Source organism: Lygodium microphyllum, chromosome 29, assembly GCF_053477565.2.
Source record: "Lygodium microphyllum isolate KBCC chromosome 29, Lygodium_microphyllum_v1.1.10, whole genome shotgun sequence".
NCBI lineage: Eukaryota > Viridiplantae > Streptophyta > Polypodiopsida > Schizaeales > Lygodiaceae > Lygodium > Lygodium microphyllum.
In genome coordinates, this window is record NC_141163.1 from 122,571,447 (window position 1) to 122,597,944 (window position 26,498).

At 38.2% G+C, this 26,498-nt stretch overlaps 1 protein-coding gene across 3 annotated transcripts; it reads right to left on the reverse strand.

Annotated features, from left to right (window-relative positions):
- Positions 1 to 5,372: 5,372 nt before the first annotated feature.
- On the reverse strand, positions 5,373 to 13,198 carry LOC148011097 (uncharacterized). Of its 3 annotated transcripts, none has more exons than XM_087672232.1 (2): positions 12,906 to 13,198; positions 5,373 to 9,364 (listed from the first exon to the last, which is right to left on the reverse strand). In XM_087672232.1, the coding sequence occupies exons 1-2, from the start codon at positions 13,030 to 13,032 to the stop codon at positions 7,107 to 7,109; spliced, it is 2,385 nt and encodes a 794-aa protein (XP_087528358.1). In that variant the 5' UTR covers positions 13,033 to 13,198; the 3' UTR covers positions 5,373 to 7,106. The 3 variants fall into 3 exon arrangements, with proteins under 3 accessions (XP_087528358.1, XP_087528359.1, XP_087528360.1); XM_087672233.1 differs by having other exon boundaries at positions 5,373 to 10,300; positions 10,409 to 13,048; XM_087672234.1 differs by having other exon boundaries at positions 10,148 to 13,048.
- Positions 13,199 to 26,498: the final 13,300 nt, after the last annotated feature.

Below are 26,498 nucleotides of genomic sequence, written 5' to 3' on the forward strand. Positions count from 1 at the left end.
TTTCTCCCTTTTTTGAGCTCCCACCTGCATCAAAAGTCAATAACAAGTGAAGCAAGAACCATGGGCTAGAAAAGGAGTGAGCATGACCATTGACACGCAAAAATAATGATCAAGCCATCATCATCACCATGAAGGTGGGGCAACCTAGTCTGTGTTTTTACATGCTTGAATTGTTACTAACAGTTGTGTGAAGCACCTAGCCTAAAACCAGTGCAAAACACTGATAGAAACTCGGCAAATTGCACCTACTATACAATATATAGAGCTTGTAAAGGTTATGAAAAAACTTGAGAAAAGCATGGAAAATAGGCCGCCCCATAGGAGTATGGGGAAAAGCATAAAAAATCATTAAAAATATGTAAAATAACTATATTAAAAAGCTTTTTAAAAGCTTGGAAGGCACTCATGGGCTGAACAATGCAATCAAGCTTGAAATATATTATGGATTCTCTTGCTCCTTTCCTTGATTTAATCCAATCTCTCTAAAATAGGCCTACTACTCCTCCATAGCCAAAAGAGAGATCTTGTAGAGAAAGAGACTGATTTGGGAGTATAAAAACAAGGAAAAAGTGTTGTGCACAATAGTGAACTTATGTCTAGATCAATCCTAGCCACATATAAGTCCATATAAGTGATTTATATCATCCCACAACCTAAAGACAATGCCTAAAGTGTTGTAGAGAGTTGAAATTGAGGATTGGGAACCTCTATATAAGCATGGGATAGGCCCCATAGCCACACACAAGAGTGCAAACTTAGCCAATGTTGTCCTAATCATTCGGTACTCCATTATCCTACTCTAATCCAACTTATACCCTATTCATATTGCCCCAAAACTTTTCCCAACTAGCCCAAAACGCTATCTACTTTGTCCAACCACCAAGAGGGTTAAGATGTCCCTTTTTGGACTATTAAGATCTCTAATTCTCCCCTATTTCTAGCAAGCCTTGTGGCTAGAAATTACCCCCTTTCTCAACCCAATACCATCAATCTATCTTTCATCCCAATGCCACCAATCTAATTTACCTAAAGTTCCCTATTTCACCCTCGTGATTTGTCTACAATTTGATCCCTACATTCGGCCTTAATTAGAGCAATGAGAGCATAAATTTGAAGAGTTTCATGACAACTTTATCTAAACTAGCTCCTATACAAGTAATTTCATACAAATGCCAACTACTTGCACTTGAAGCTACCAAGACTTGTATGACCCCTTCAAAGTTTCTTACTTTGGGAGCGCATTGAATCATCATGGCACCTCAGAGAAGAGTGATGGTAGCTAAGCAAGTCCCAATACAAGGGGAGAGCAAACTATTGCTACTATGAGCATGGCTCCTCTTCTGCCTCCACCTCTGGTTCACCAAGTGTCCTTGTGAACAAGATATAACTGACTCCAAGGAAAATGATTGTAGAGTAATAAGAGAAAGTATTATCTGTCTTTTAAATTTAGACCCATAGACCATATGTAAATATTAAGAAATGAATATGAAAACTTAAATTAATACTATTTAATTAATATTCTAAAATATGCCTGAATAATAGCCTACTCTCATTGCAATAGTAAATTTAAAGAGATGCTAGAAGCTACTTTGTAATAGTCGAATTCAATTGATCTTTAGTTAAATTGCCTTGTATCTAGGAATTGATCCTATTGTTTTGAAAGGTCTTCAAATTAGAAAGTCAAAACATTTAGAATCCTTACACAACAAAAGGACATATTGTCAAGCAACCCACTGAACTTTAAATAAGAACATAGCTTACTCTTGTCATGAATTCTCCGATTTGATGTAGTCATGGAATGTTTGTCTATTTTATTGCTATAGGAGAGGCAAGTAGGAAAAATATTGTTTACAAAGGATTCAACTCCATGAAATGAAAGATTGTTTAAAATGATATTGATTGCCATGATTTTGATTTCTCAATACAAGCATTGATGGATTAGTTCATACAGATGATACAATGAGCAATGATGGCTATCCCCATGTATACTACTAGTTCTTGCACCAAAGCTATTGCCATCTCGAGTGCAACTAGTTTCCTGAGAATTGTGATGATTAGCAGGACTTTAGGGAGACTATCATGATGTCTAGAATGAGATCAGTGCTAGTTATGGGATAGATGGTGGATGCTCATGGTGGGCGGTTTTGGCCTAGTTTGAGTGGTTTTTGTGCTTGATTTATGGAGCATGATATGGATATCGCCAATGGTTGAAAATAAGGTGCAACTCCTTCTTGATTGCACAATAAAGGTTTTTTTTTTTAAGGACTTTGTTGCAATGTTGTATTCATGTCTATTTGATGGGTGGACTTGATTGGTCAAGTGATTTTTTTAAATCACTAACAAGATAACCATCATAGGATTCATATCTTAGAACTAGCATAACACCATTCTACGAGACCATATTGAGACTATGCCTTATGGGTAGATGGGTGGACATTGTCCTCCCCCTCATTTCTCACTCGCATTGAACCATATGGTACTTGCCTACTTCGTTAATCACACATTGACTCTCTTAGTCTGATAATAAACTATTATTAGGCAACCATAGTTGAGTCACTAGGAACAAAAGCCAAGTGTCATGGGTCAAGCTAGGTGCTTCGCCTCCAAGGTCAACCTAGAATCAATCTAACTAAATAAGCATGTGCATTCCGTGTGATCCAAGTGGTATCCTTAGAATGCGCAATTGGGCAACTATTGAACACTATTCTCATGGTTTTCAAGAGGGTATATCTCACATTTGATGTTTGCTTTCTAACTTTTCTACTACATTGTTTTTCTCTTACTCTATTAGAGTTGTTTTTGCATTTGAGAGCCCTTACATTGTATTTGGGTCTATGGTGCCCTAGAAATGCCTTGAGTGCTTGAATCATTCAAATTAAAGTTTGGATAGATTATATATAGCACAAATTAGTGCTCCGTAGGGCCAAGTCACTTCATCATGAGGTGGGGCCCCTACCTTACATTTTAGTACCTTGGTGCAATGTTAGCAATTAGATTTTTGCTTGGGAATCATGGATTATATGCTAATGTCAAAACTTTAACACCTTGGATGTATAAAAATAACATTGGTACTAAGCTACTATTATATGCTTTTGAGATCCTTGTAATAGAATAGAGGGTTCTCATAAACAACTCCAAGGGAGCATAATAGTGAGATCATACTACATTGTGCTTATTAGGGTCAATAGTGATTGAATGTTCATCACATGTTTGTACCTTTTCAAGTGTCCTAGTAGAGTAGAGATTTTTTCTAAACAAGTTGCCATAATACAAGTTGATGTGATGATAAAGCTAGGATATGGTCACATTGTATTGAATTGGGGAAACTTTCTTCAAAGTTTACAAGTATACTTTTCATCTTTTTGTGCCTTGGAGAGTCCTAATAGTAGGACAAAGGCTACAACCTATCCTACTCGACGACAACACAATAGGAGGGCAATCACGAGGTTGGTATTCTAGGATCACATTACATTGACTTGCAACCACTTTCTCTAAAACAAGTTGTAATGGCATATAACAACATGAGGAGAGGGTGATCACAAGGTTGGATATTCTAATATCACATTGTGTAGACAACCACTTTCTCTACAAGTTGTAATGGCATATCAACTTTGTATGCTTTCAAGAGTTTTTTGAGATGAAAACCTATAAAAGGCAAAGCAAATTACTAGGTGGGAGTGAGAGTTTAAACTCTTTGTTGATTTAAATGGTTTAGTTAGTCGATCCTACGAGCTTCATAATATGTACATAATGTGCAAAGTCTAGTTTCTGAATAGCAAGTAGCACCAATCTTATTGTTCTTAGGCTCTTTGTGGTAAGATAAAAAGGTTTTCTAAAGTCCAAAAATGCAATGTGAGGTTGATGATGAGGCTACAAGTATAGCATTTTACAACAGAAATTGCAAGTGAAGCATATGAAAAGCATTAACAAGCTTCTTAATGTTTCAAGGGTCACTCTAATAAGATAGGATTTTCTTAAACAAGTCACTATAAAGGAAGAATGATGGTGTTAATATACTCAAGTGTATTGTGTCAAATTGAGGCCACTTTCTTCACGAACGTGCTACAATAGCGTATTCATTTCATAATTTTGTCCTTTGGAGGGTCCTTAATAGTATGACAAAGGGTTTTGTATAAGACAATGCAATTAGAGAGGGAAATGGTGAGGTTGGATATGGTCATAGCTTGTATTAAGTTGGGGCAACATTCACATTGAGTATGTTGTGATTATTTGTTCGTAGCCTTTTTTAGTGCTTCCAATTATTTGCTTAAAAAGACAATGTAAAATTTGTGAGCTTATTTGTCACGAGACCACTCTATGGGTGCATTCAACACTAATTCTAACTAAAAGACACTAAAGCAGACTTCTAATGTAGATATTTTATCAGCTCTACCACTCTTTCATTAATAACTTGTACGCTTGAAATGACTTAACTACGCTTAATAAAGAGCATACCTTTTTCAACTCCTTGCGTCTTTAATGCCACTTTATTACTTCAACTGCTAGAATTTCATTGAATTTTCTTAGCTGACATGGGCATATGATCAAGTCTACATTGACATAGTTAAGGTAATTTTACATATAACAGAGGTGGTCACTCAAGATGGATTTTGCAACAAATAGTAAGGTGATCAAGTCAAAACGGTTTATGCATTGTGCAAGGTACGAAAAAAAATGTAATAACTGTGCATGCATCTTAATATTGGACTTGAGTTGGTAGACTAGCAAACACAAACTACTACAAGGGAAGTGAATTACTCAACTCCATTGTGAAGTGCAAATGTAGATTTCCATGAACAATGAACGTGCTGCTAAGCAGATCCTCTTCCCCCTCACTCCCACTAGTATAATGGGAATTGTTGTTATGTTTCACCTTAGTGAGCCACTCATATAGATCAATAATAAAGGCCCTATGTTTCACCTTTGTGAGCAACTTCTATAGATCGACAATACAGGCCCTATAGACAAAGCCTCAAATAAACTAGTAAGTACAAGCAAACCAAGGGCCTACAGTGTGAAGTCCATCCTTGACCGGCCATAAGGGGTTGAATTAACTTAGCTTCCATTGGGTTTTAAAGAATTAGACCAAAAAGCAGACCCCAAGTCGGGCACCTCAACTAAAGCCACTAAATTAGGGCAGCTATTTGGTTGGAATTCCATACGAGAGAGCACCTTATCATTGACTGAAAGGCAGAAGACCAAGAGAAGGATGTGAATAAGAAGAGCAAGATCCAAAAGCAAGAAAGGTAATGTTAACAGTTATGATATTTTCTAAGTAATCATAAAAGTCAAGTGCAGGTGCTTCTCTATACAAATCTTCACACCAAGCAAGAACCAAGTTGTGATTGCCAAAAAGCAGCAGTACAAAACACTGGGCAATTGAATTTTCGCATCTTCTCTTCAATTAAAATAATGCATTTTGATATCTTCTCTTCATGTGTTTCATATCTCACAGAAACAGAGAGAGAGAGAGAGAGAGAGAGAGATTGTGTCTATGTCTGGGTGCATCTGTGTGCGCGTTTCTGTAGCTGAAGTTCTAATCCAGAGGCTTTCGATAGCAGCAAGATACAAGACCTCAGCTACTGGCCACATTAAGGCCTCAATAAGCTTAACCTCTGACTGTACAGGTACCAAATATTACATGTCCTCATTCACATGCTTCGTTTGATCCTCCACCCACCTTCAACCTCTCAACCTTGCAGTCTAAATTCCAGCATCTGAACTCAGGGCCAGCAGCTCTTCCCCCCCCCCCCCCCCGCGGCGGCAAAATCAGAGGCAAAACCCCTCCTCTCTCTCCCTCCACACACACACACAAGCTTTTCTCACGATGCCTTGAGAAAAACTGTCAAAAACCTTTAATCTTCAACTGCTTGCAACTCCTCTGTGCTTCAGTATCAAATAGTTAGAAGCTGTTCACTCAGCACCAGTCTCATGGTCTCCCCTCCTCCCTGCCTATGTAACACAGTAACATTCTAAACAAACCCATTCCAGCAATATCAATTGCTTCCAAGTGTTAAATGATAAGGCTGTTTTATAATTAATCCCACTAGAGCTCCAGGCAATGATAATGGCAAAGACATGTATGATGACGTCTTTATCAAAAGTTAGTAGTGAACTGAATTGAGATCCAATCCCATGGCCATTACATGAACTCACCAAGAATCTAACCCACAGCTTCCCACGGAGGACCTTATACAGGCCAATACATTAACAGCTCACAGAGAATGTTACTCGAGGTTGTGTCCAACAGACAAACCCTGTCCTCGTGTTGAAAAGAGGGGTAGTTGTCTACTACTTAGCCAATGAAATTCAGCTTTTTAGTGTCACTGTGCTGTGGTAAACAACACTATAGAGTGCATTCCAGTTCCTTGGTCAAGATTTAACCCATTTTCAACAAATTTTCATCTGAGACTTTCATGGAGTCTTTGCTATGGAAATTTACTTCCCATCACCCTTCAAGCCCTGGCGTTTGCTGCTTTGACTCTGGTTCACAACCAAAAGACTTTGCTTTCACAATATAGTACAACCACTTCATGATTGGACTGCGTATTTCCAAATTATGAACTTGCCATAGTGTCTGTACAGTTCTTGGGCCTTCCTTGTGTGAGCTTAGAAGCTCAAGATACAATAACCAACTCTAACTTATATATACTCTTTCAGAAAGCTGTGTCCAAGAGCAAGGGCCAATTTCTTACCAAGTTTCCGAACAAGGCCTAGATTACCCTGAGCTGATGTAAAATGCCACTCTGCTGGAGACATCTGCCAGGTACGTGAAACTGTAGCTTGCAGGCATAAATCACACGACCAAAATGAACACAAATGATGAGAAGAGCTACCACCGTCCTAGCCACTTTGAGAGTGTACAGAATGACTCTCTGCAGAAGTAAACAATGCCTGCCATAACCTGCCTGATATGTCAAAAAAACAAGTAACATGAAGTAAAGCATAAGGCATCATGTGCAACATCACATTGTTTCCCCACTTGAAAAGTGGGGAAGTTGTTCCTAGGTTGGTTCAAAGCCAAACAGCATAAAAGCAATATGAGCTCTTTAACATCAACCAGCCTGCAAGCAACATTATTAACTTGGGATGCATCAACAAGACTATCATCGCTTCTGCTTCTTATTAAAGGCTCCAAACCCATTATCATATCCAACAGGCATTCCTCTTCTAGATGGAAATGCCATATTTGCATTGTAATCTGCTCTTGGCCCTTGCCTCGAGGCCCTATTTGCATCATTCACATATTTCGTTCTTGTGCCACCATGCATATCAGTCCAATGAGTATTACCTCCCTCCCACCCATCTGTTGCTGTTCCAAAATTCCTTGTGCCATGATGGCCCATCCTTCCATGATACGTTTCATTGGGGTGATTCCATTGATCTGGGGCATGGCTTGCACCTTTTCTTCTGGCATCATAGTCCCTTCCCATGGTATCATTTGGGAAATACTGACCTGCAGGTCCCCGTTTCCTATCCCATGAAAAACCAGGTACATCCCAATCTTCAGCAAAGCCCTCCTCGTCTGATGAACAAGAAACCTCACCCCCATCGCTGTGCAGTGCAACAGGTTTAAGCCTCTGATACATTGTTCTCCTTGTGCCTGCAGGTAGAAGCCTGACCTCATGCCCAGCAAGCAAAAACACCTTTCTTAATGACAATAATGCACAAGCAAAATCAGCAGATGGCAAACTTGCCACAAGATCAAACTTTTCATAACGATCAAGAAACCTGACCACAAGCATTCCAACCTCTAGCAATCCACTGTGGCTGAGTTCCCTCTCAAACAATTCATTTAGTGCTCCCCGCAATAATTTATAGCTGATGCCCTTGGTAAGACCCTCAATGACAATCATGCATTCTGGATCATCTGAACAAACTCCATTAGACGAAAGGCCATTCCAGGTTGCCACAGGTGGAGGTGAGACACCCATTGATATCACACAATCTGGTTTTTTGCTGCGGGGTAGTGGAACATCAATTCCAGCTTGCTCTGAGCTTCTTGACCTGGACGACATCTGCGAACTGGCATGTGAGTTTCTTCTTCTGTCTAAAATTATGGGCCGAGCCTGTTTTGGCTGCGACACCCTCGTCTGGTGAGAGAGGTGTCTAGCACCCAGATGTCGTGAACGTCCCCGCTTTTGATTCTGCGATTTGTACCTTGTACCAGGTCGAACATACTCAGGGGGTCGAAGGATTATATAAGCCATAGGAGGAGATATGCTTTTGCACGTAAACAGGTGTGTGTTCTCAATATATTCATCCATTATTGCGTCAACTGTATCCTCTGAATTAAATTGGAAGAAAGCATAATCTTTTCCAGGCTGTATAGATATGTACTCAAGGTAAGCAGGGCTACTACCTTTCCTTGAAATCAAAGGTAGAATTTCATCAAACACTTTTCTCACACAGTCAATCTTCACATCTTCTTCCCGAGCTGAGAACCCAATAAAAAGGGAGCGTTGTGGACAAATCATGCTGTCATGGCGCGACATCATAGGGATTGAGCTTGCATCACGGCAAAGAAAGACATCTTCCCCTATGTCTTTCAAAATATGAGGGTTTTTGGTGCATTTGTAGATTAGAGCATCAGCTACAAATTCTGAAGCAAGTTCCAAATAGGCATCACAAGACTCTGGCAGAAGATGTGCAGCTGTTACAACCTCTGCATCAGTAGGCCCATCAGAAGCCCACAAAATTTTTGAGAAAAAAGCCTCCAAATAATCTTTCTGCCAGTGTGACTTGGGTATATTGCCAACAAAGACAACTCTAGCTGGCTTCAAAGGTATGTGCTCAATGAGGGGTCTCACAGATGTGTGAGTTCCATTGCATCCTTCAATGTTAAAATAATATCCATTCGCTCCCCATTCAAATACATCAAGTTGATTAGCTGCCAAGACAATCTGAGCTACCTTGTCGGTAGCTAATTCTAAAAATGCAAAGTCTTTTAACACTGTAACTAATTGTATCTGACTTAATGCTGCAGGGGCGAAATCAAACCTCTCAAGAAACCTCTCCATCAAACTCTGGAGGATTTCTCCAATGTTATCTACATCATCAGGAACACAGCCAACAAACACTGACCTCTCCCTCATTACCACAGATCTAGTCATCACATCATTAGGAGGGTTGATTGAATAGTCTACATCATCTGGCCACTTCCAATTCAACTCGATGGGATAACAGAGAGGACTGCCCTGTGCCAGTAAGGGGCTCTTCAGTGCATGATCCTGTTCCTGTTCCTCATCAGAGTAATCAAGCTTCTCCCTAGATGGAGTGTTCGATGGAGAAGAAGTCTGATAATCTTGGTAATCCTCATACCCTGTTGCCTGCTTAGCTCTCCTGTTAGCATGCCGCATGGTTCCTTTGTCCAGAATGAAGGACAACGACAAGTCACAACAAAATTAAATTGTCAAAAGCCACACCAGAACAACTCTGAAGAAACAATTAAATTTGAGGCATGTAACCTGTTCCTCACAAAATCTTCAATTTTCCAAAATATAGGATCCTTCTATTAACTCATTATTCATAAGAACAGTAATACCATGTCACTATATGCAGTAAGGCAACAGAAACAAAAACAAAGCTGAGAACTGTCTTCGCAATTCTCAAGGAGCAATGAAGCAAAAACAAGAAGGAATTTAGGGATCAGCTTCCCTAGATTGGCAGCCCTGTAGGACCATGTCATATGAGTGAAGGGGTGAAGACCCATGATGGTGATGTGTCAACACCAATCTTACCCAGTCTCTAGTGGATGCAGGATTCCCGAGCACAAAGCCAACAGACAGTTGTGATCCCCTTGCGGTCTCCACTAGGCTCATCAAGTATGGGAAATTATCATACCAAATGCACTAAATGGTATCGGCATATACTCATTGTTTATGACCTGACAACATCAAGCTGTCTTGGATAGAAATGCAAAGTCCATATTGCTATGACAAATCAGGGTTATACACATGCATGACATGGCATCCACAAAGACTTTTTTTCGCCTTTGGTAAGAAGTTACAGACATCCATGTACATTAATCCAAAAATCCATGAACATTCAGGTTTTTGGCTTGTTTTTTTCCAACTTATGGAAATTAGTCAATTAAGGTGACTCAACTTTCCCCTCATGTGTATCAAAGTGGTGTGTCATATGCCACCTGGTAATAAGCACCATCCCTCCCATCACCTTGTTGCCACGCCATCTTGCCCGATACCTCAGCCACATGAGCACCACTTGACAAATTCCATGATAGATATGCTGTGCAAAATCATGGTAATAGCCAACAAGATGACCAATATTTCAACCCATCCTGGACAAGAATTCAGAATATGGATCAATTCAGCAAGCCAAAGAAGATACTATTTGTGATTCTTCAGAGCATATTGACTTTGGGCAACAAGTTGACATGTATACCAACCTCACATGTGGATGTTTGCTCAACTCTACCAAGAGGAGTTAGACACCAGCTTACAAGCGTCCACAGCACAAATTAGACTCATCTCAACAACTTGCAATGGAATCTTTCTTTCTTCAAATTTCCAATTAAACAGATACTTAGGCCTCTCAAATCCAAACCTTCTCTGTAAGAGTATGGCCATCTTGGTTGCAAATTCTTAAGCGAACATTTTCATGGTATCAAAATGATCCGATTTCTGTCAGAGCTATGTATTTCCAACAATCTTCCCATTCTAACTGAAAAACATCTCAACCCATATGTGAGAGAGATTACAAGGAGAAATATATTTAATCAATAATTATCAAATCTATAGTTCATGATGGAAAGTTTAACCTTCAAAATTGACAGCCACATCCCAAGTATTATTGCCAATATTTCACAGTCCATTGATGTCTTCAAAAGCAAACAAATACTCCATGGGTGCTGACCTCTCCCACATCTTGAAAACTCCCCATTTAGGTTACTATACACTATGCCAACCAACATTTCAATCACCTCAATTTTCTTCTTTGTACTAAACACAACCCCTAGGTCTTGGATTGTAAAGCACTGAACCAAAGTCCTTTGCAACAACGAGGAGAAAAGGCCATGAAAGACATTTCAACTCATTCTTGACAAGAGTAGTGATCCCATTCTCCTTTCCCTTCATCAATCTTGGTAGCATGTTGTCGAATTGAGTGGATTAGAATAGAGCAACTACTTCAAATACATTTTTCTCCTTCAGCACCAATTTAACACTGAAACAACTCATACTACTCATACCTATGCTCGAACACTGTAACAACACTGATTCATAATGCATGGATGCCATCAAAAGCAAAGAACTATATTGCCTATACCGATCACCTCCTCGACTACTCAATGGCCAACACCTAGAATCCTTGGCACTAATACAATATTCAGTGTTTGATTTCTTGCACATGAATTGCCTCTATGCAGGAGAGAGAGGGAGGAAGAGAAAGACTAGTTTTTTATCTCTTTGCTCAGTGCATCATTCCTCGATCCATTTGTGGCTATGGAGGGCGAAGGATAGACGCATCTCAGGGCTAGGAGGATTCCTCCTGCCTCCACCAATCAGGAAATCCTGATGAAGGGGAGGGAAAAATGGGGAGCAAAAAACTGACCGCAGCCAATAGTTGCTATATGAGATATTGGCCTTTCCCACAATCTCCATGTAAGCTTCCTATACACAATCACAATACCTGAAACATGTATTTCAATTGCCTGTACTCTTCTCGTTTGTAACTAGATGCACTCCTTGGGATTTGGGAGGAGAATCGGAAAGAAAAGCACTAGACCCAAGCCATTTCCAACAATTATGAGCAAAGGCCTTAAAGGAGATCTCAGTTCAGTTTTCCTAACAATGTTGATCACATTCTCCATGACTCCAATAGTCATGGTAACATGTACCCTAGTAAATGTCTCAAACTAGATTGACAGGTCCAATACGTTCTTAGCCAAAATTTCCTTCTTCGGCACCAATTGAACAGATCCAATGCTGGACATGGTTCTCACATTTGAGCTTAAGCAATGAATGACCCAGATTCAAATTAGATGGATAGATGGGTGGCATTAAACATCAGCAGGTATAACACTTTACTAAGGAAAATGATGATCACATTCTCTTCATTTGTCAGACATCCTTGCCATGTCTAGGCAGGCCCCTTCAGCCCAGAACAGAGGAATCGGTTACATGACATCATGACATCCTTGTCCCAAGAATTTTCCGCTGAACACCACAAGAGAATTTCCCACTTACTGGCCAATACAACAAACCAATGCATTCTCTGTAATTTTCAGCATGTTTCCAAGTCAGTAAGCACTAGTTCAGCTTGCTAAGACAGTACCAAACCATGCTTTGCCAGATTTAGCACCACTCCATACAATCCATGTCCTGCAGAGTACAGCATACTTCATCTCATCTTGTAAATTGACAACAAATTTAAAACTGTATCAGCCTTGATTCAGAACAGGTTTGCCCATGAAAAAAGCCTCGCTAATGAAAGTTGAACCTGCTTACAAGCCTTCGCATCATACAAATCAATTCCAGGAAGTAACACACTGGATACTTATCTCAATCCCTTGCTGTGTCCTCTGACTGCAAAGGTGACGGACAACCTCAAATCCAAACCACTTTGCGGAGATCATTGCAGTTTACTTGCATCTATGAGCCATTTACCTAACTTCATTGGTCTCTGTTTAGAATAAGAGCACTCTATTTACAGCGTATCCCCCCAAGTACAGAGATCCACAGCACAAAAGCCAAAGCTGCTACAAGCTTAACCTGCCTTGGCAACATGTGATTATCATCTTTGTCTCTTCTTTCTCTACCAGCGCAAGAGTCAGGCAGAGTCTTTCACCTCCTGAAAATTCACAACGAAAGCCAACGAGCAAACAAACGAAAAAAGGCAGGGCAAGAGAGGGAGACAAGTGAGTCCACCAAAGCCTTTACTGTTACCTTTGATGCCCGCAGATCCTCGTTGATGTCTGTTGAAGTTCTTCCACCTGAGCAGAGGGGTCCCTTCCGACTTGTTCCAAACCGGTGCTTCGTCTCCGTAGCAGTCCGGATGGGCATCAGCAGCCATGGCCAAGCTTCTGCATGAGCTCCTGGAGCCAAGGCCTTTAAACCCTACTCTAAGACGGATGAACGAAAAACAACTCTTGAGAACTGCAAATAGAGTACAGGTAGTAATAATGCGCTCGCACAAATAAAGCACATGCCTTATTGTGCCTATGAAAATCGAGGTGTACTGGTGTCGTAAAATTTTTGAAATAACCCCTACAGAGTGCGGGTTGAGCCGATCAAGTGTGTAAGTCTATAGTTAGGGTTAATGAGTGAGATGCACGGTCAATGCACCAAGAATGTGATTAGCATATCCCAAATCCTTCATCTTAAAGATTTCCTTTAACCTTTTCTTTAGGGCATCAATCTCATACATGTCTATCTTAGCAATCAGCATTTCATCTACATGTAAGATCCACACTATCAAGATACCATCCTTAGCTTTTCTAGTATATAAGCAGTGACATGTCCACTTCTTAGCTTCAACTACTTCTTTTGTATTAGGGCATCCTATATTTGCTCTTTCCACAAACTAAAGTTTGTATCAATAAATTTTTTTATGTTACATACTTCCTTGTCCACAGTACAATTGATGAAGCCATTTTCACAAACAACAACTAACTATCAAGTAGAAGCAACCATCAAATCAAAAAAAACTAGACCAAAATTTTGGTGGAATCTTGTAGCAAACTACTCGGTACAACTTGAACTAAGAACAAGCCAAATGAACTAATAATGAGCAATGAGACATATAATACTGTTAAGAAATTGTGCAAATCGCTGTAGAGAATTAGTGCACTACGTTATTGCATGAAGAAGTCCTCGTGAACATAATAGCATATTGGCATTGATGTGTCCAAAGGTAAATTAGAGACTAATTTCACTAATTCTACTACAATAAAATCTAAAAAAGTATCTACAATGTTGATCATTCACTAACACATATCATAGACTTTATCTCAAAGTTTACAATACATGAGATGCAGGTCATACATTATAATAGGACATACATCACAATCTTTACTCCAATAAGGAATTACTATATATAACAATAACTAATAGCCAACTCCAGAATCTACAATCTCTATAAACTGAGCTGCAACCTAATATAGCTTGTATCCAATGGCTTGTAATCTATTATCTTTACTACGTAACTCATGTATATCATTTACATAATGGACACCTATAACTTGTGACGTAATTGTTAACTGCAAAGGAAAAAGAATCTACAATTTTTTGGGAATATAAACCATTTTCTAAAATCTATTTTATTATTTTGTTGAGAGTCGGGGGCTCCTACCCATGCATACTACAACAATCAAGTGGCATTTTGAAGGTATAGCTTGCATTAGTCAATTTTATGATCAAGATTAAGGCCTAGAGCATAAAATAGGAGCCATGGCTAGTCAAAAAAGGATACAGAAAGGGCAAGATGCCCAAGAGGCATTTGAAAAACCCTAATCTAATGTTTCATGTATAAATAGGATGAGAACTAATGGAAAAAGTTATTCATGTGGATGTAAACTTTGCTTTCTTGATTTCTAGCAACTTGTTGCCGAGAGAGAGAGAGAGAGAGAGAGAGAGAGAGAGAGAGAGAGAGAGAGAGAGAGAGAGAGAGAGAGAGAGAGAGAGAGAGAGAGAGAGAGCGTGTGTGTGTGTGTGTGAAGGAGAGGGAGTTGAGAGCTTGTGAGAGAATGAGGAACATGGAGTGTAAAGCTCTTTGCATGCTATGTTTTCTTCTCTATCTCATCGCAGTGAGTGCCTTTGTGAGCAAAAGCATATAAGTTGAGAGTGTGAGAGGGTGAGGGACACAAAATGAGAAGTCTATCTTCTTCTCTTTCATCTCCTCAAGCTCATTGCAGGTGTCTCCTCTCCATTGCAACAATAAGGAAATAAGATTGAAGGTGAAGGAGCATGCACATGGATTGAGAACGAGGTGAACCAATATGTGGACTACAACAAATGAGATAAGTATTAGTAGACATTTTCTCCTATTTAGTATGGATCCATCATGTGAGTGGGCTAAGTGAGAGTTAGTTGGTGTTTTGCATACATCAAGCCTCTTGAAATAATAAGAATGTGTCCAATGGTCCCAGCGTCAGCCTCATAAAGTGCATGACATTTTGGTTCCATTATTAGGACACTAACACTTCGACAACGAAGCCACTCATGCACATCAAGACCACATAATAGAATAGCGTACTTGCATGCATAGTTCAAAACATAGGAAACAAGTAGGTTGTAGTCTTAGGTCCCATGATTTAAAATTTTGTTATTCACGCTATTCAAATAAATAACCAATGAGGTAGACATGTAGTGAACATGGTTATGGAGAACATTGACATGCTTGAAGAAGGAACTCGTAGTGAAAATTAAAGAAGAAAAAATATTAAATTTTGTGGCTATTCATATGATTAACTATTAATAATCAAAACGATTAATGATTAACGATTATTAACAATGAACGATTATTGATTATTGACGATTAACGATTAATAATTAAAACATTAGTAATAATTAATTATTAATAATTAATAATGATTAAATCATATTAACTCTAAAAGTAATATTAATTAAAAATGATTTAATAACAATTTAATCAGTAAACCTTGAACGAAGTGATTTAATTAATAATCATTTAAAGATTATTAATTATGTCATCTTGAAAATAGTTAAATAATATTATTAAATTAATATCTAATCAAGAAAATTCGTGGATACGATGAGATTTATGATTCAGAAGATTTAATATCACTATTATTTCGTTATTGAAAAAAATTGCCTTCTAGGGCGTCGGACGCCAAAAATTTTCCTTTCAAATAAAAACCTTTTTTGTCTTGTCCTTTTTCCTCCTCTTCTTCTTCTCCACTCCGCCGACAAAGAGAGAGCTCCTCTCAGTCTCGTCACCAATCTTCAGCAAGGTCTCGTCGGTCCTCTATCTTCCCTCAGACAATGTATGTATTTCTCGCTATCTCTTTTTACCAAAGACAAACTACTCTCTCTCTCTCTCTCTCTCTCTCTCTCTCTCTCTCTCTCTCTCTCTCTCTCTCTCTCTCTCTCTCTCTCTCTCTCTCTCTCTCTCTCTCTCTCTATCCCTACCAATACACAGTCCCTCTACCATGGATTCTCCTCCTCTCTCTCTCTCATAGGTACATCGAATTATAGAGCCATTGGAGCTTGAATTTCAGGCATTGATGCTTGCTTTGAATGTATTTTAGAAGCCACAGAAGGTTGCAAATGGATGTATGATTGTAGGATTTTGATTGTATTTGGGTTTAGATCAATCTATGTATTGATTGCCAAAAGCAAGGGGGTTGCTTAAGCTTAGGGGCTACTTAACTAGAGGGCCTCCTTATGATTAACAAGCACAAGGGTTACTTTTAGAAAAGCACAGGGGCTTCTTGGCAAAGGAAATAGGGGCCTTATCATTGTAGACACAAAAAGCAAAGAGAGAGAGAGAGAGAGAGAGAGAGAGAGAGGAGTTCATTGTAAATTCTTGTAGTGGCTATAGAGCTTAAAGCTCTAAATTTGGACATTCAGGACAAGAGGATGCCATTATTGCATTCAATCTGGTCATTGCACGTATAAGGCATGCACCAATCTATATTGTTTAGAGATGGCTACTACGTTCAGTTTAGAAAGGCCTAGCGTTTAAAGTTAAAGCATTGATCAAAGATTCCCCCAAAATTAATCATTTTTACACTAAGCTACTTTGATTTCATTTCATTAAAGCTTTATTCACACTTGGTTATGATGAACTGGTTCGCCTTGGGGTGTTCACTGATGCCAAGAGGCATATTCCGCGGTGGATTCCATGAGTTTTTTATTCCACAGTGGATTCTGTGAGATTTTGTGGTGGATTCCATAAAACTATATTTATTTGTCGAGGCTCGTACACAAGGTGGATTCCTTGTTTGAGAAGTTGACGGGGACGCCTATCCTTTTCGGGTGTCATGTTAATTTAATGTGCACGTGGGTGATTCCACAGTGGGTGATTCTGCAAAATACATATTTAAATTAATGGATGTTTATGAGTTTAGAGTCCACTCGTATTAATGTAAGGTTAGGACAGAGTTCAAATCTATTTATTTATTTTGTAGTTGGGACTGCTAGGTATTCACTTTTGGCGGTTTTATTTTATTATTTTCTAACAATTGTGAATGCTTTAGTTAATCTGTAGAGCAGGCATCGGTGGCATTGGGAAGCACTAGGCGATAGTGTGTATTCAAATTACCTAGAAGAAATTATCATTTTTGATGGGAGCGCATCTTATCATTAAAGGCATGGCGCTAATATTTATTTAGGCATACTTATTTATTGAAGCGCTTGACAAATATTTATTATTTTGTATGCGCATGGAAGCACGGTTTAAATATTTCATTATGGAACATTGTATTTGGGCACAGCTTCGACTTTTGGGCTACCCAATCGCTTTATTCTTTATTTGAACAAAAGCAAACACAAAAGCTAAAGCGTGCTTATTGTAAAATTGGGCTATTTTGAGCTTTGAGATGAATAAAATTTATAAATACATGCCTTGTGAAGCGCTCACACAAGACATGGGGGGAGATTGTACCCAATTTGTCTTTTTGCCTCATATTGTGCAAATCTTCTTTCTTGCTTTTTGAGCTTAGGTAGAGTTCTTTGTTCTTGGGGACCTTCTGGCACTCGCTACGTATGCATCCAGCATCCGATTTGTGCACCATTCACACTAGTAAGAGAATAATTGGTTATTTTGCCAAACCGGTTCACATATGATGTGTTTACATTGCAAAGATTTGAACTAGTTGTTTTGTGATTAAAATGCCAATTTCTATGTTATTTTTAGGTGTTAATTTGAAGGGAAATTTTTGTTTTAAAACTTTTAAAAGAATTGTTGTGGATTGAGCTTGTCTGGAACTTCATTGCTAGCATGAAAGACTACAAAAAAAGAGCGAGAAAATTGGTCAATTGTAGACCTCTACTTTGATGCTTTTCATCGGGTAATAGGAGCACCATTTGAGCCCCGTTTTCATTATTTCTTACTAAATAATTGATGTTTGACTTATGAGCATGATGTATGGGTGCATGTGATAGCAGTTGGACACATATATGATAACCATAGTGATGGAACTCAATTCCTATATATATAGGCGTTTTTAATGTATTTGGTCTTAGTTTTAAGCGATTGATGCTCCAACTTATTCACATAATTGGATATTGATTTGGCACGTTACGTACTACTGGTTTTTTTGAATATGTAGCTATGATAACATCAAAAATTGCATAGATTATGCAAATTATGGGTGACAATTTGACTAAGGACAATTATAGTGTATGGTCCTACTATATGGAGAATTTTTTTACGAAGAGAGGTCTATGGGACCTCATTACAGGTGAAGATGCATACCCAAAACTCCCTGATGAGCTCACTAAGGAACAAAAGAAAGCATATAGGGACTAGACATGTAAAAATAGGAAGGTCTTGCACAAGATATCTATTGCATCTCAGAGATATTGATTTCATACATTAAAAAGACTAGTACATGCAAATATGCTTGGGGGATCATTGAGAAAATGTATGGCACTTGCATAGAGACTAGGAAGGCACAACTAAACAAAGATTGCATGGTGCATAGCATAGAAATAGAAGCATAAGTGACTATGTGGGTGAAAATAAAATAAGATCCAAAGAATTTTGCTTCAATAAATGCACCATTTGATGATGATGATTTTGTATTGATTACTTTAAATGGACTTGGACCTACATACAAGTCCCTTGACATCTCCATTTCTATGAGAGGAGGCTCTATGCCTGACTTTAAAGAGTCGATTGCTTTGCTACTTATAGAAGAAATTAAGTTAGGCCTTAATGCATCAAGCAATGGAAAGAATGAAAGTCAAGATAGTGTATTTTGTCATCAGAGAGGCCATGATAGCTCATTTAGGGCTAGAGAATTATCACATGGCCATGGAGATAGCTTTCCACATGGTCATAACACATTTGGATGTGGTGATTTTATGCCTAGAGATAAGGGGAGATCCTATTCTAGAGGCATAGGATGCTCTAGTCCAAAGAGAGATGGTGCATGTCATTACTGTGGGTAATTTGGTCACTTTGAGAGAGTGTACTTTCATAAGCAGAATGCTATGTTTAGGGATCAAGTAAGAACCCAGTTTGGGCACTATATGTAGGTGGATCTACTGGCGGTGGCTATAGTTCTGGAGGCGATTCATCACTTAGAGGTCATCTCTTTGCTATGGAGCATGTATTTGGTAGTTTGATGCATCCCCCTAGAGAGGATGACTGGTTTTTGGATTTAGGAGCTACAAACCATATGACATATCATGTAGAATGATTTGATAGAAAGCAACAAATGCAAACTAAAGAGTATATGGCTACAAGAGATGACACATTGCATAAGATAACTCATATTGGTGGTGTTCCTTTAGTTACTAGAGATGGGATAGAGAATAAACTTAGTGACGTTTTATATGTGCCTTCTATCACTAAAAATTTGGCTTTATTTGGTCAAATGATGATTTCAATAGGATGACATCGGTGTACTTTTTGCAACAAAAAAGTGAAGCTTTTGTAAAGTTTTTGGAGTTTAAAGCCATGGCAAAAAAGTAATTTGGGAGTACATAAAATGATTGAGATCATATAATGGAGGAGAATATACATCAAATGAGTTCTTTTACTACTTGAGAAACCACGAGATTAAAAGATAGGCTATATGCATGTATACACCATAACAGAATGGCATTATTGTTAGGGCTCGAATTCCACCATATATTTGCTATTTTATACCTTAGTACTAGTATACATGCAGAACCAGCATATGCAAAGTGACTTAAAATGTCATATGAAGTTTTTACCTGACATTCAAGAGCCTTCTTGACGTTCAAGAAATTGTACCTTTTGAGATCTTGTGTGATCAAGAATGTGATGTTCTTCAAGACAGTGCCAGATTTTGGTCGCTCATGTCTGGTTCTATTACTGTGTACTTGTTTCCTGAATATTTACGATGTCTATTTCAAGTTATCTCAATCAGAAGTGGTCGTGATGACAGAGGAATGTGTGATAGTTTTCAGGATAGTAGTTCTGCATTGATGAATGTAATATGTAGGCTATGTTTGCATAGTGTTCCTGAAGAATGAATGTGTGGAATTGCTGTAAATCATATCAAGAAGTTTCATGCAGTAACATAGTTGTTTCAAGTTTGATGTTTCCTATATTTCATGTTATGGTCTTGATAGGCGTGAAAGCTTCAAGATCTTTCAAGGATTCAAGGCGGTTTTGCATTTTCAGCCATTGTTCTGCACTTCTACAAGTTGCAGGTATTAGCATATCCCATCATAAGAAATACCCTACAGTCAAATTGTTTGAAGGAGGATATCTTGAAGTTCTTGTTCTTGAAGAATTCAATCTCTTTGAAAGTTCTCAATGCTGTGAATTCGAGGCAAATTATTCAAGCAGTTTCGGGCAATTACCTGAACTGCAGGAATTTCAGGCAGTCGCCTAAACTGCAAGAATTTCATGCTAGTTACTTGAATTATTGCAGGATGGAAATGATAGGCATAACCTGAATTGCAGGAAAGATGGGAGGATGCTTGATAAACCTGAGAAGTCTGGTCAATAAAGGAGTTTTCAGGAATATTCAAGAAGTAACTATAAAGGAGCATTTCAAGGAGCCTAAACTGCTAGAATTGCAGAAGTACATTGAGTATTATAGGCTGAAGATCTATTACTCCATCATTGCAGAAGGAAGTTGGATCAAAGTAAAGCAGATTCTTTTTCGAACAATAGAAATGCTTCATTATGGGTAAATCCAAGAAGAAGGAAAAGAGATGCAAAGTCTACTTTGAGCATGGGCATAGTTCCAAATTTTGTCCATATGTCCATGAGTCCTGTGAAAGTGGGAAGTCTTGCAAATATTTCTGCATGTTTGATCTATGTCAGTAGTTCAATGGTATCCGTAAGAAGTTCTATTTAGCAATCAAGAAGGGTTCCAATTCAAGACTGGATAGAGCATGTTTGATCTATGTCAGTAGTTCAATGGTATCCGTAAGAAGTTCTATTTAGCAATCAAGAAGGGTTCCAATTCAAGACTGGATAGAGCATGAGAAAAGTTGACTTCTTTTGAGACTGTACTTGATGATGCTTATGAATGGCATGATGACCATGCAGGCCAGAAGGTTAAGTCTTGCTCAAGTTTGAAGTAGATTCAAAGATTTCTTAGAGTAGTTGAGAAGCTCAAGGAGTAGTATTATGATGTTTTGGATTCAAATCAGGATTCAAGTTCAAGTGATGATGATGATTGCTATCCTTTACCTATGGTTTTGCCAGAGATTGAGGCTGAGGGAGTCAGAGAGGACAAGAGCCAAAGCAGCCACGGATCCTCCAGTGCCCCAAACCCAACACAGGAGCTTACCAATGGGAGAGTGGAGCATCACACACCTTGCATTGACAACTTGAAGGTATTTTCCATATTTTGGTATTTAGCATACTGTCATAATCAATCTTGAATTATAGGACAGGTTAGGGAATGAGCAGAATAACTTAACTCAGTTATCTTGAAAATAAACTTAATAGGAAGCCTAAAAATCAACATTCTATAGATTTCTAAGCAGATGGATAACTCTGATATGCAGGAAGAGGAAGGACAAAAGGTTATTCTTCAAGTTGATAATAGGAATGAGCACAATATGAGAGGATCTGTAAGAGTAGTTGAAGATGAAGTTCGAAAGGTTAACCCAAATGAGCAAGAAGAAGGCAAGCCTACTACAATGAGTATTTATGAGAAAGAATTTTTTCTTCCAGGAAATTTATCCATAGTGCCAATGTTTGGAATGGATGTGGATATCATGATTCACAGGTATCAGGAGCAGCCCAACATGGCTGAAAATGAAGTTCCTATACATAGCACATTGCTCTTTCTACCATTTATGATGATTCAGGACAACATCCTAAAGACTTTTTGGTTGAGCAAGAGTTGTTTGAATTTTAGGGAAGTTTAGGTACTAAATTGGATGAATTATTTTAGAATTTTGGATCTATACAACTTTATCCTGAGCAGCAAGCAAAATCTCCAGATCGGGATATGGAAGCATCTCAGTCTATAGTGAACAATGTAGATGTGAATGATCAAATTATTGATGTCTCAGTTCGGTCTGATATTTTTGAAGTTTTTGAGTGTTCTAATCAGTTTGGAGATGAGGTTGAAGTGAGTAGAATCATGCAAGTACCTACAGTAGTTGATATCTATGCACAGTTGATGCTACAGCAGAAGTAATGGTTGATATGGGTCACATTAATCGATTTTTGAGCATGGCTATGAGGATATTGGATGAGTTAGATGACAATTTCAAAAGTATATTACAATTTTCTCTATCAAGAAGTGTTCAAGTTATTTACCTGCAATATGATTTTTCAGGTTTGTAGTAAGAAATGGCATGGCAACAGCCTAAAAAGCAGGAAATGCATCAGGAAGTACTACGACAAGCTGATAAACAACAAGTACAACAGGGACTTGATGATTAGGAGTTTTTGAAACCTAAAAATAGATTGGAAAGTTAGCAAATACAGGTTTTATCAGTCATGATTGATGCAAAGCAATATTATTCAGATGATATGGCGCAGATTGAATCTATGAATGAGTATGATGCAGATGCAGTTTTGTTTTGTTTTCTTTTATAGGTTTTCTTGGATTATCTTGCATATTTCTTTGGAGATGAAGTTTCTTATTTGAAATTCAAGTTGTGTGATACATTGCCATACATTAATTATGATGCATATGCTGGAGCGTCATCGACATGTTTCTTGATTATTGTTCCTACTCTTTACATTGCAGTAGTGATTTACTAATTCAGTCATGGTTCTACATCTTTATTCTCTATGATGTAGTATGGATGTCATTGTACTTAATGAGTTCTCAACCTTGGCATGTTTACTTAGTTGTTATTTTAATTTCATTGACACTTCGGGCCAATTATGCAACTGCACAAGAGGACTATGAGTATCCTAGAGGGGCTCTACTCATGGTAGCTCAGTGTGGCTTGCTACAAGGTGCAAGGCCTCTACCAAGGTATAATTGTGTTCTTTGAGTTAGTCTTCATCATAGTCAGTTGTTTATCTTTCTGTTGTTAGCTACATGCTTGTGGGTTCGTCCCAGTCATCCACTGGGCTATGCCAAACGTTAGGGCTCGGATTCCACCATATATTTGCTGTTTTATACCTTAGTACTAGTATACATGTAGAACTAGCATATGTAAAGTGACTTAAAATGTCATATGAAGTTTTTACCTGACATTCAAGAGCCTTCCTGATGTTCAGGAAATTGTACCTTTTGAGATCTTGCATGATCAGGAATGTGATGTTCTTCAGGATAGCAAGAGATTTTGGTCGCTCATGTCTGGTTCTATTAGTGTGTACCTATTTTTTGAATATTTACACTGTCTATTTCAAGTTATCTAATCAGAAGTGGTCGTGATGACAAAGAAATGTGTGATAGTTTTCAGGACAGTAGTTCTGCGTTTATGAATGTAATATGTAGGCCATGTTTGCATAGTGTTCTTAAAGAATGAATGTGTGGAATGGTTGTAAATCATGTTAGGAAGTTTCCTGCAGTAACATAGTTGTTTTAGGTAGTTTGATGTTTTCTGTATTTCCTGTTATGGTCTTGATAGGCCATAACAATTATAAAAAGGAAGAATAGGATCAATGCGGAAGTTGCAAGGGCTATGATTAATTGTATGCACATGCCTTTAATTAATGGGTTGAGGTAGTATATATTGTAGTCTATATCATGAGTAGGACACCTACAAGTTTGACTCATCATGTCTCCGTGTATGAGAAAATGTATAGGATACCTATAGTTGCATATCTTAGGGTGTTTGGTTGTGTATTTTATGTTCATATCCTTGATGATTTGAGGAAAAATATGAAATCAAAGGCTATTAAATGCATTTTCCTTGAGTTTCCAAATGAGAACAAGGGTTACAAATACTATTATCCTATCATTAAAGAGGTCTACATAAGCAGGGATGTAAGATTCAATGAGTATGAGTCTTTGGATATATTGAAAGTTGTAGTTGAAATGGATGCTTATGAGAGCGGTAGTGATGATAGTTATGGAAAGAAACTTAGAGCAAATAATGGTCAAAGAAATAAGCATATTGAGGATATATCTAGACCTTGAGACCATGAATAAATTAGTGGTAGTTTTAGACCATGGAGTGGCAGGTTGAGGAGTGCACAAAAGAAGGTAGAAATTGCACAAGGAAAGAAGCCTATGGGTGAAAGTTTTGAGGATGCATCTATGGATGATGATTTTGGGATTCCACATGTTAGAACTCTCGGGATAATGTGTAGGAAAGTATGTTCCACTGCATATAAGAACATCTAAGACACCATCTAGTGCACCTCAATTGAGGAGATAAAATAGAATGAGGCATCCAATTTTTAGGTTGACATGTAATGGCTTTATGAATATACATTATGTATATATGGTATCTTATGTTCAACATGTAGAGCCTACTTACTTTGAAGAGGTAGTTGGAAACAAAGATTGGAAGAAATCCATGGATGAGAAAATGAATGCATTAACAAAGAACAAAACATGGGATCTAGTTGAGTTGCCATATGGCAAGAAGGCAATTGGTTACAAGTGGGTGTATAAGGTTAAGTGCAAATTGGATGTCTCATTGGAAAGATACAAAGCAAGGTTGGTTGCAAAGGGTTATGCACAAACATATGGATTGCACTATGAGAAGGCATTTAGTCTAGTGGAAAAGATGACTACATTGAGATCGGTGATTGCCTTAGCTTTGATTTATGGCTGGAAATTTTATCAAATGGATGTGAAGAATGCTTTCTTGATTGGTACATTTGAAGAGAAAGTATATATGGATCGGCCAGAAGGGTATGTGCACCCTATGTACTCGCATTGTGTGTGCAAGTCGAGGAAGACATTGTATGGATTGAAGTAAGCACCTAGAGCTTGGTATGAGAGGATCAACAGGTTCTTATGTAGCATGGGATTTTAGCAAGGCATGGTTGATTATTCACTGTATGTTAGACATATAGAGGATAGAATGGTTGTTGTGGTAATCTATGTTAATGATCTCATCAGTATATGTACTCTTGAAAGAGAGATTGTTGAAGTAAAGCATGGGCTGCACAAGAAGTTTGACATCAAGGGCCTTGGTTTATTGAGGTACTCTCTAGGCATCGAAGGTGATTGACACTCCACATGGAATTTGGTTAGTGCAGACGTAATACTCATTGGAGATGTTAGAGAACTATGGGATGACAATATGTAAGCATGCGGATACACTATTGGATCAAAACATAAAGATGATGGATGATGGGCAATATATTGAGGATGTTACTATGTTTAGGAAGATGGTTGGTAGCTTGATCTAGCTAGCTATAGCAAGACTGGATTTGAGTTATTTAGTGGGAGTGATAAGGCAATTCATGCAAAAGCCATACAAGTCACATTTGGATGTAGTGAGAAGAGTCTTGAGATATGTGAAAAAGACAAATAGCTTTGGCTTGTTTTATGAGAAAGGGATCAAGCCTACATTGATTGGATACATAGATAAAGACTAGGCAAGATGTATCATGGATAGAAGATCCACTAAGATTATGATTTTTCATTTGGTTCATCCATGGTGTTGGAGAAGCAAGAAGCAACCCACAATTGCTTTATCTAGTTCAGAAGCAAAGTACAGAGGTATAGCATTGGCAGTATGTGAGCAGACAGGGCTGATATTACTATTATGTGATATGGTGATAGAGATAGATGGTGGAGTTATCATGTACTGTAATAGCATTAGTAACATTTTTGCAAGGACAAAGCATATTGAAGTGCGCTACCACTTCATTAGAGAAAAGGTTATGGATGGAAATATAGACTAAGTACATGTCAAAACAAACGACCAAGTCATGATTATCATCACAATCATCATCATGATCTTTATCACCAACAAGAATTGATTGTGCTTGCTACCCACATTATTTGCCTACTGCCCACATTGTCTAGGTTGCAGCTTCCTGTCCACACAATTTGCAAAAGTTATGCTCACCCTGATGTTGTTGTTGTTGTGGCTATCTAGATTGTGCCTTGTGATACCAATAAGCTACCCATCACAATCCTCGTCATCTTCAACTTCAAGATCTTATATAATATATAAGGCTTGGAAAGTTGCTGCAGCATTTGTAGACCTATCTTCAAAATCCTCATCTTTTGCAAGAGCAATAGAAGCACAAACTTTGTCTTCATTAACATCTCAATTGTCTACAACACTTCCCTCACCATTGGCATCATCATTTGTTGTATCTCGATCTCTCTTGCTATCCTTGATATCTTATTTGTTACATAGTCTACCCTCTTTCTTCCTTTCTTTCTCTATGGTCTCTCTTGTGCCTCATTTGCCATACCTATAACACCACTTGACATGAGGAGGAATAGCTCAAAGAGAGGAAGAGACATTGCAAAGGGA

Bases quoted from the DNA above. Each gene is read 5' to 3' on its own strand.
- LOC148011097 (XM_087672232.1), bottom strand. From the start codon at position 13,032: ATGGCTGCTGATGCCCATCCGGACTGCTACGGAGACGAAGCACCGGTT. The intron at 9,365-12,905 runs GTAACAGTAAAG...TTCTGGACAAAG, and splicing joins AGGATCTGCGGGCATCAAAG to GAACCATGCGGCATGCTAAC.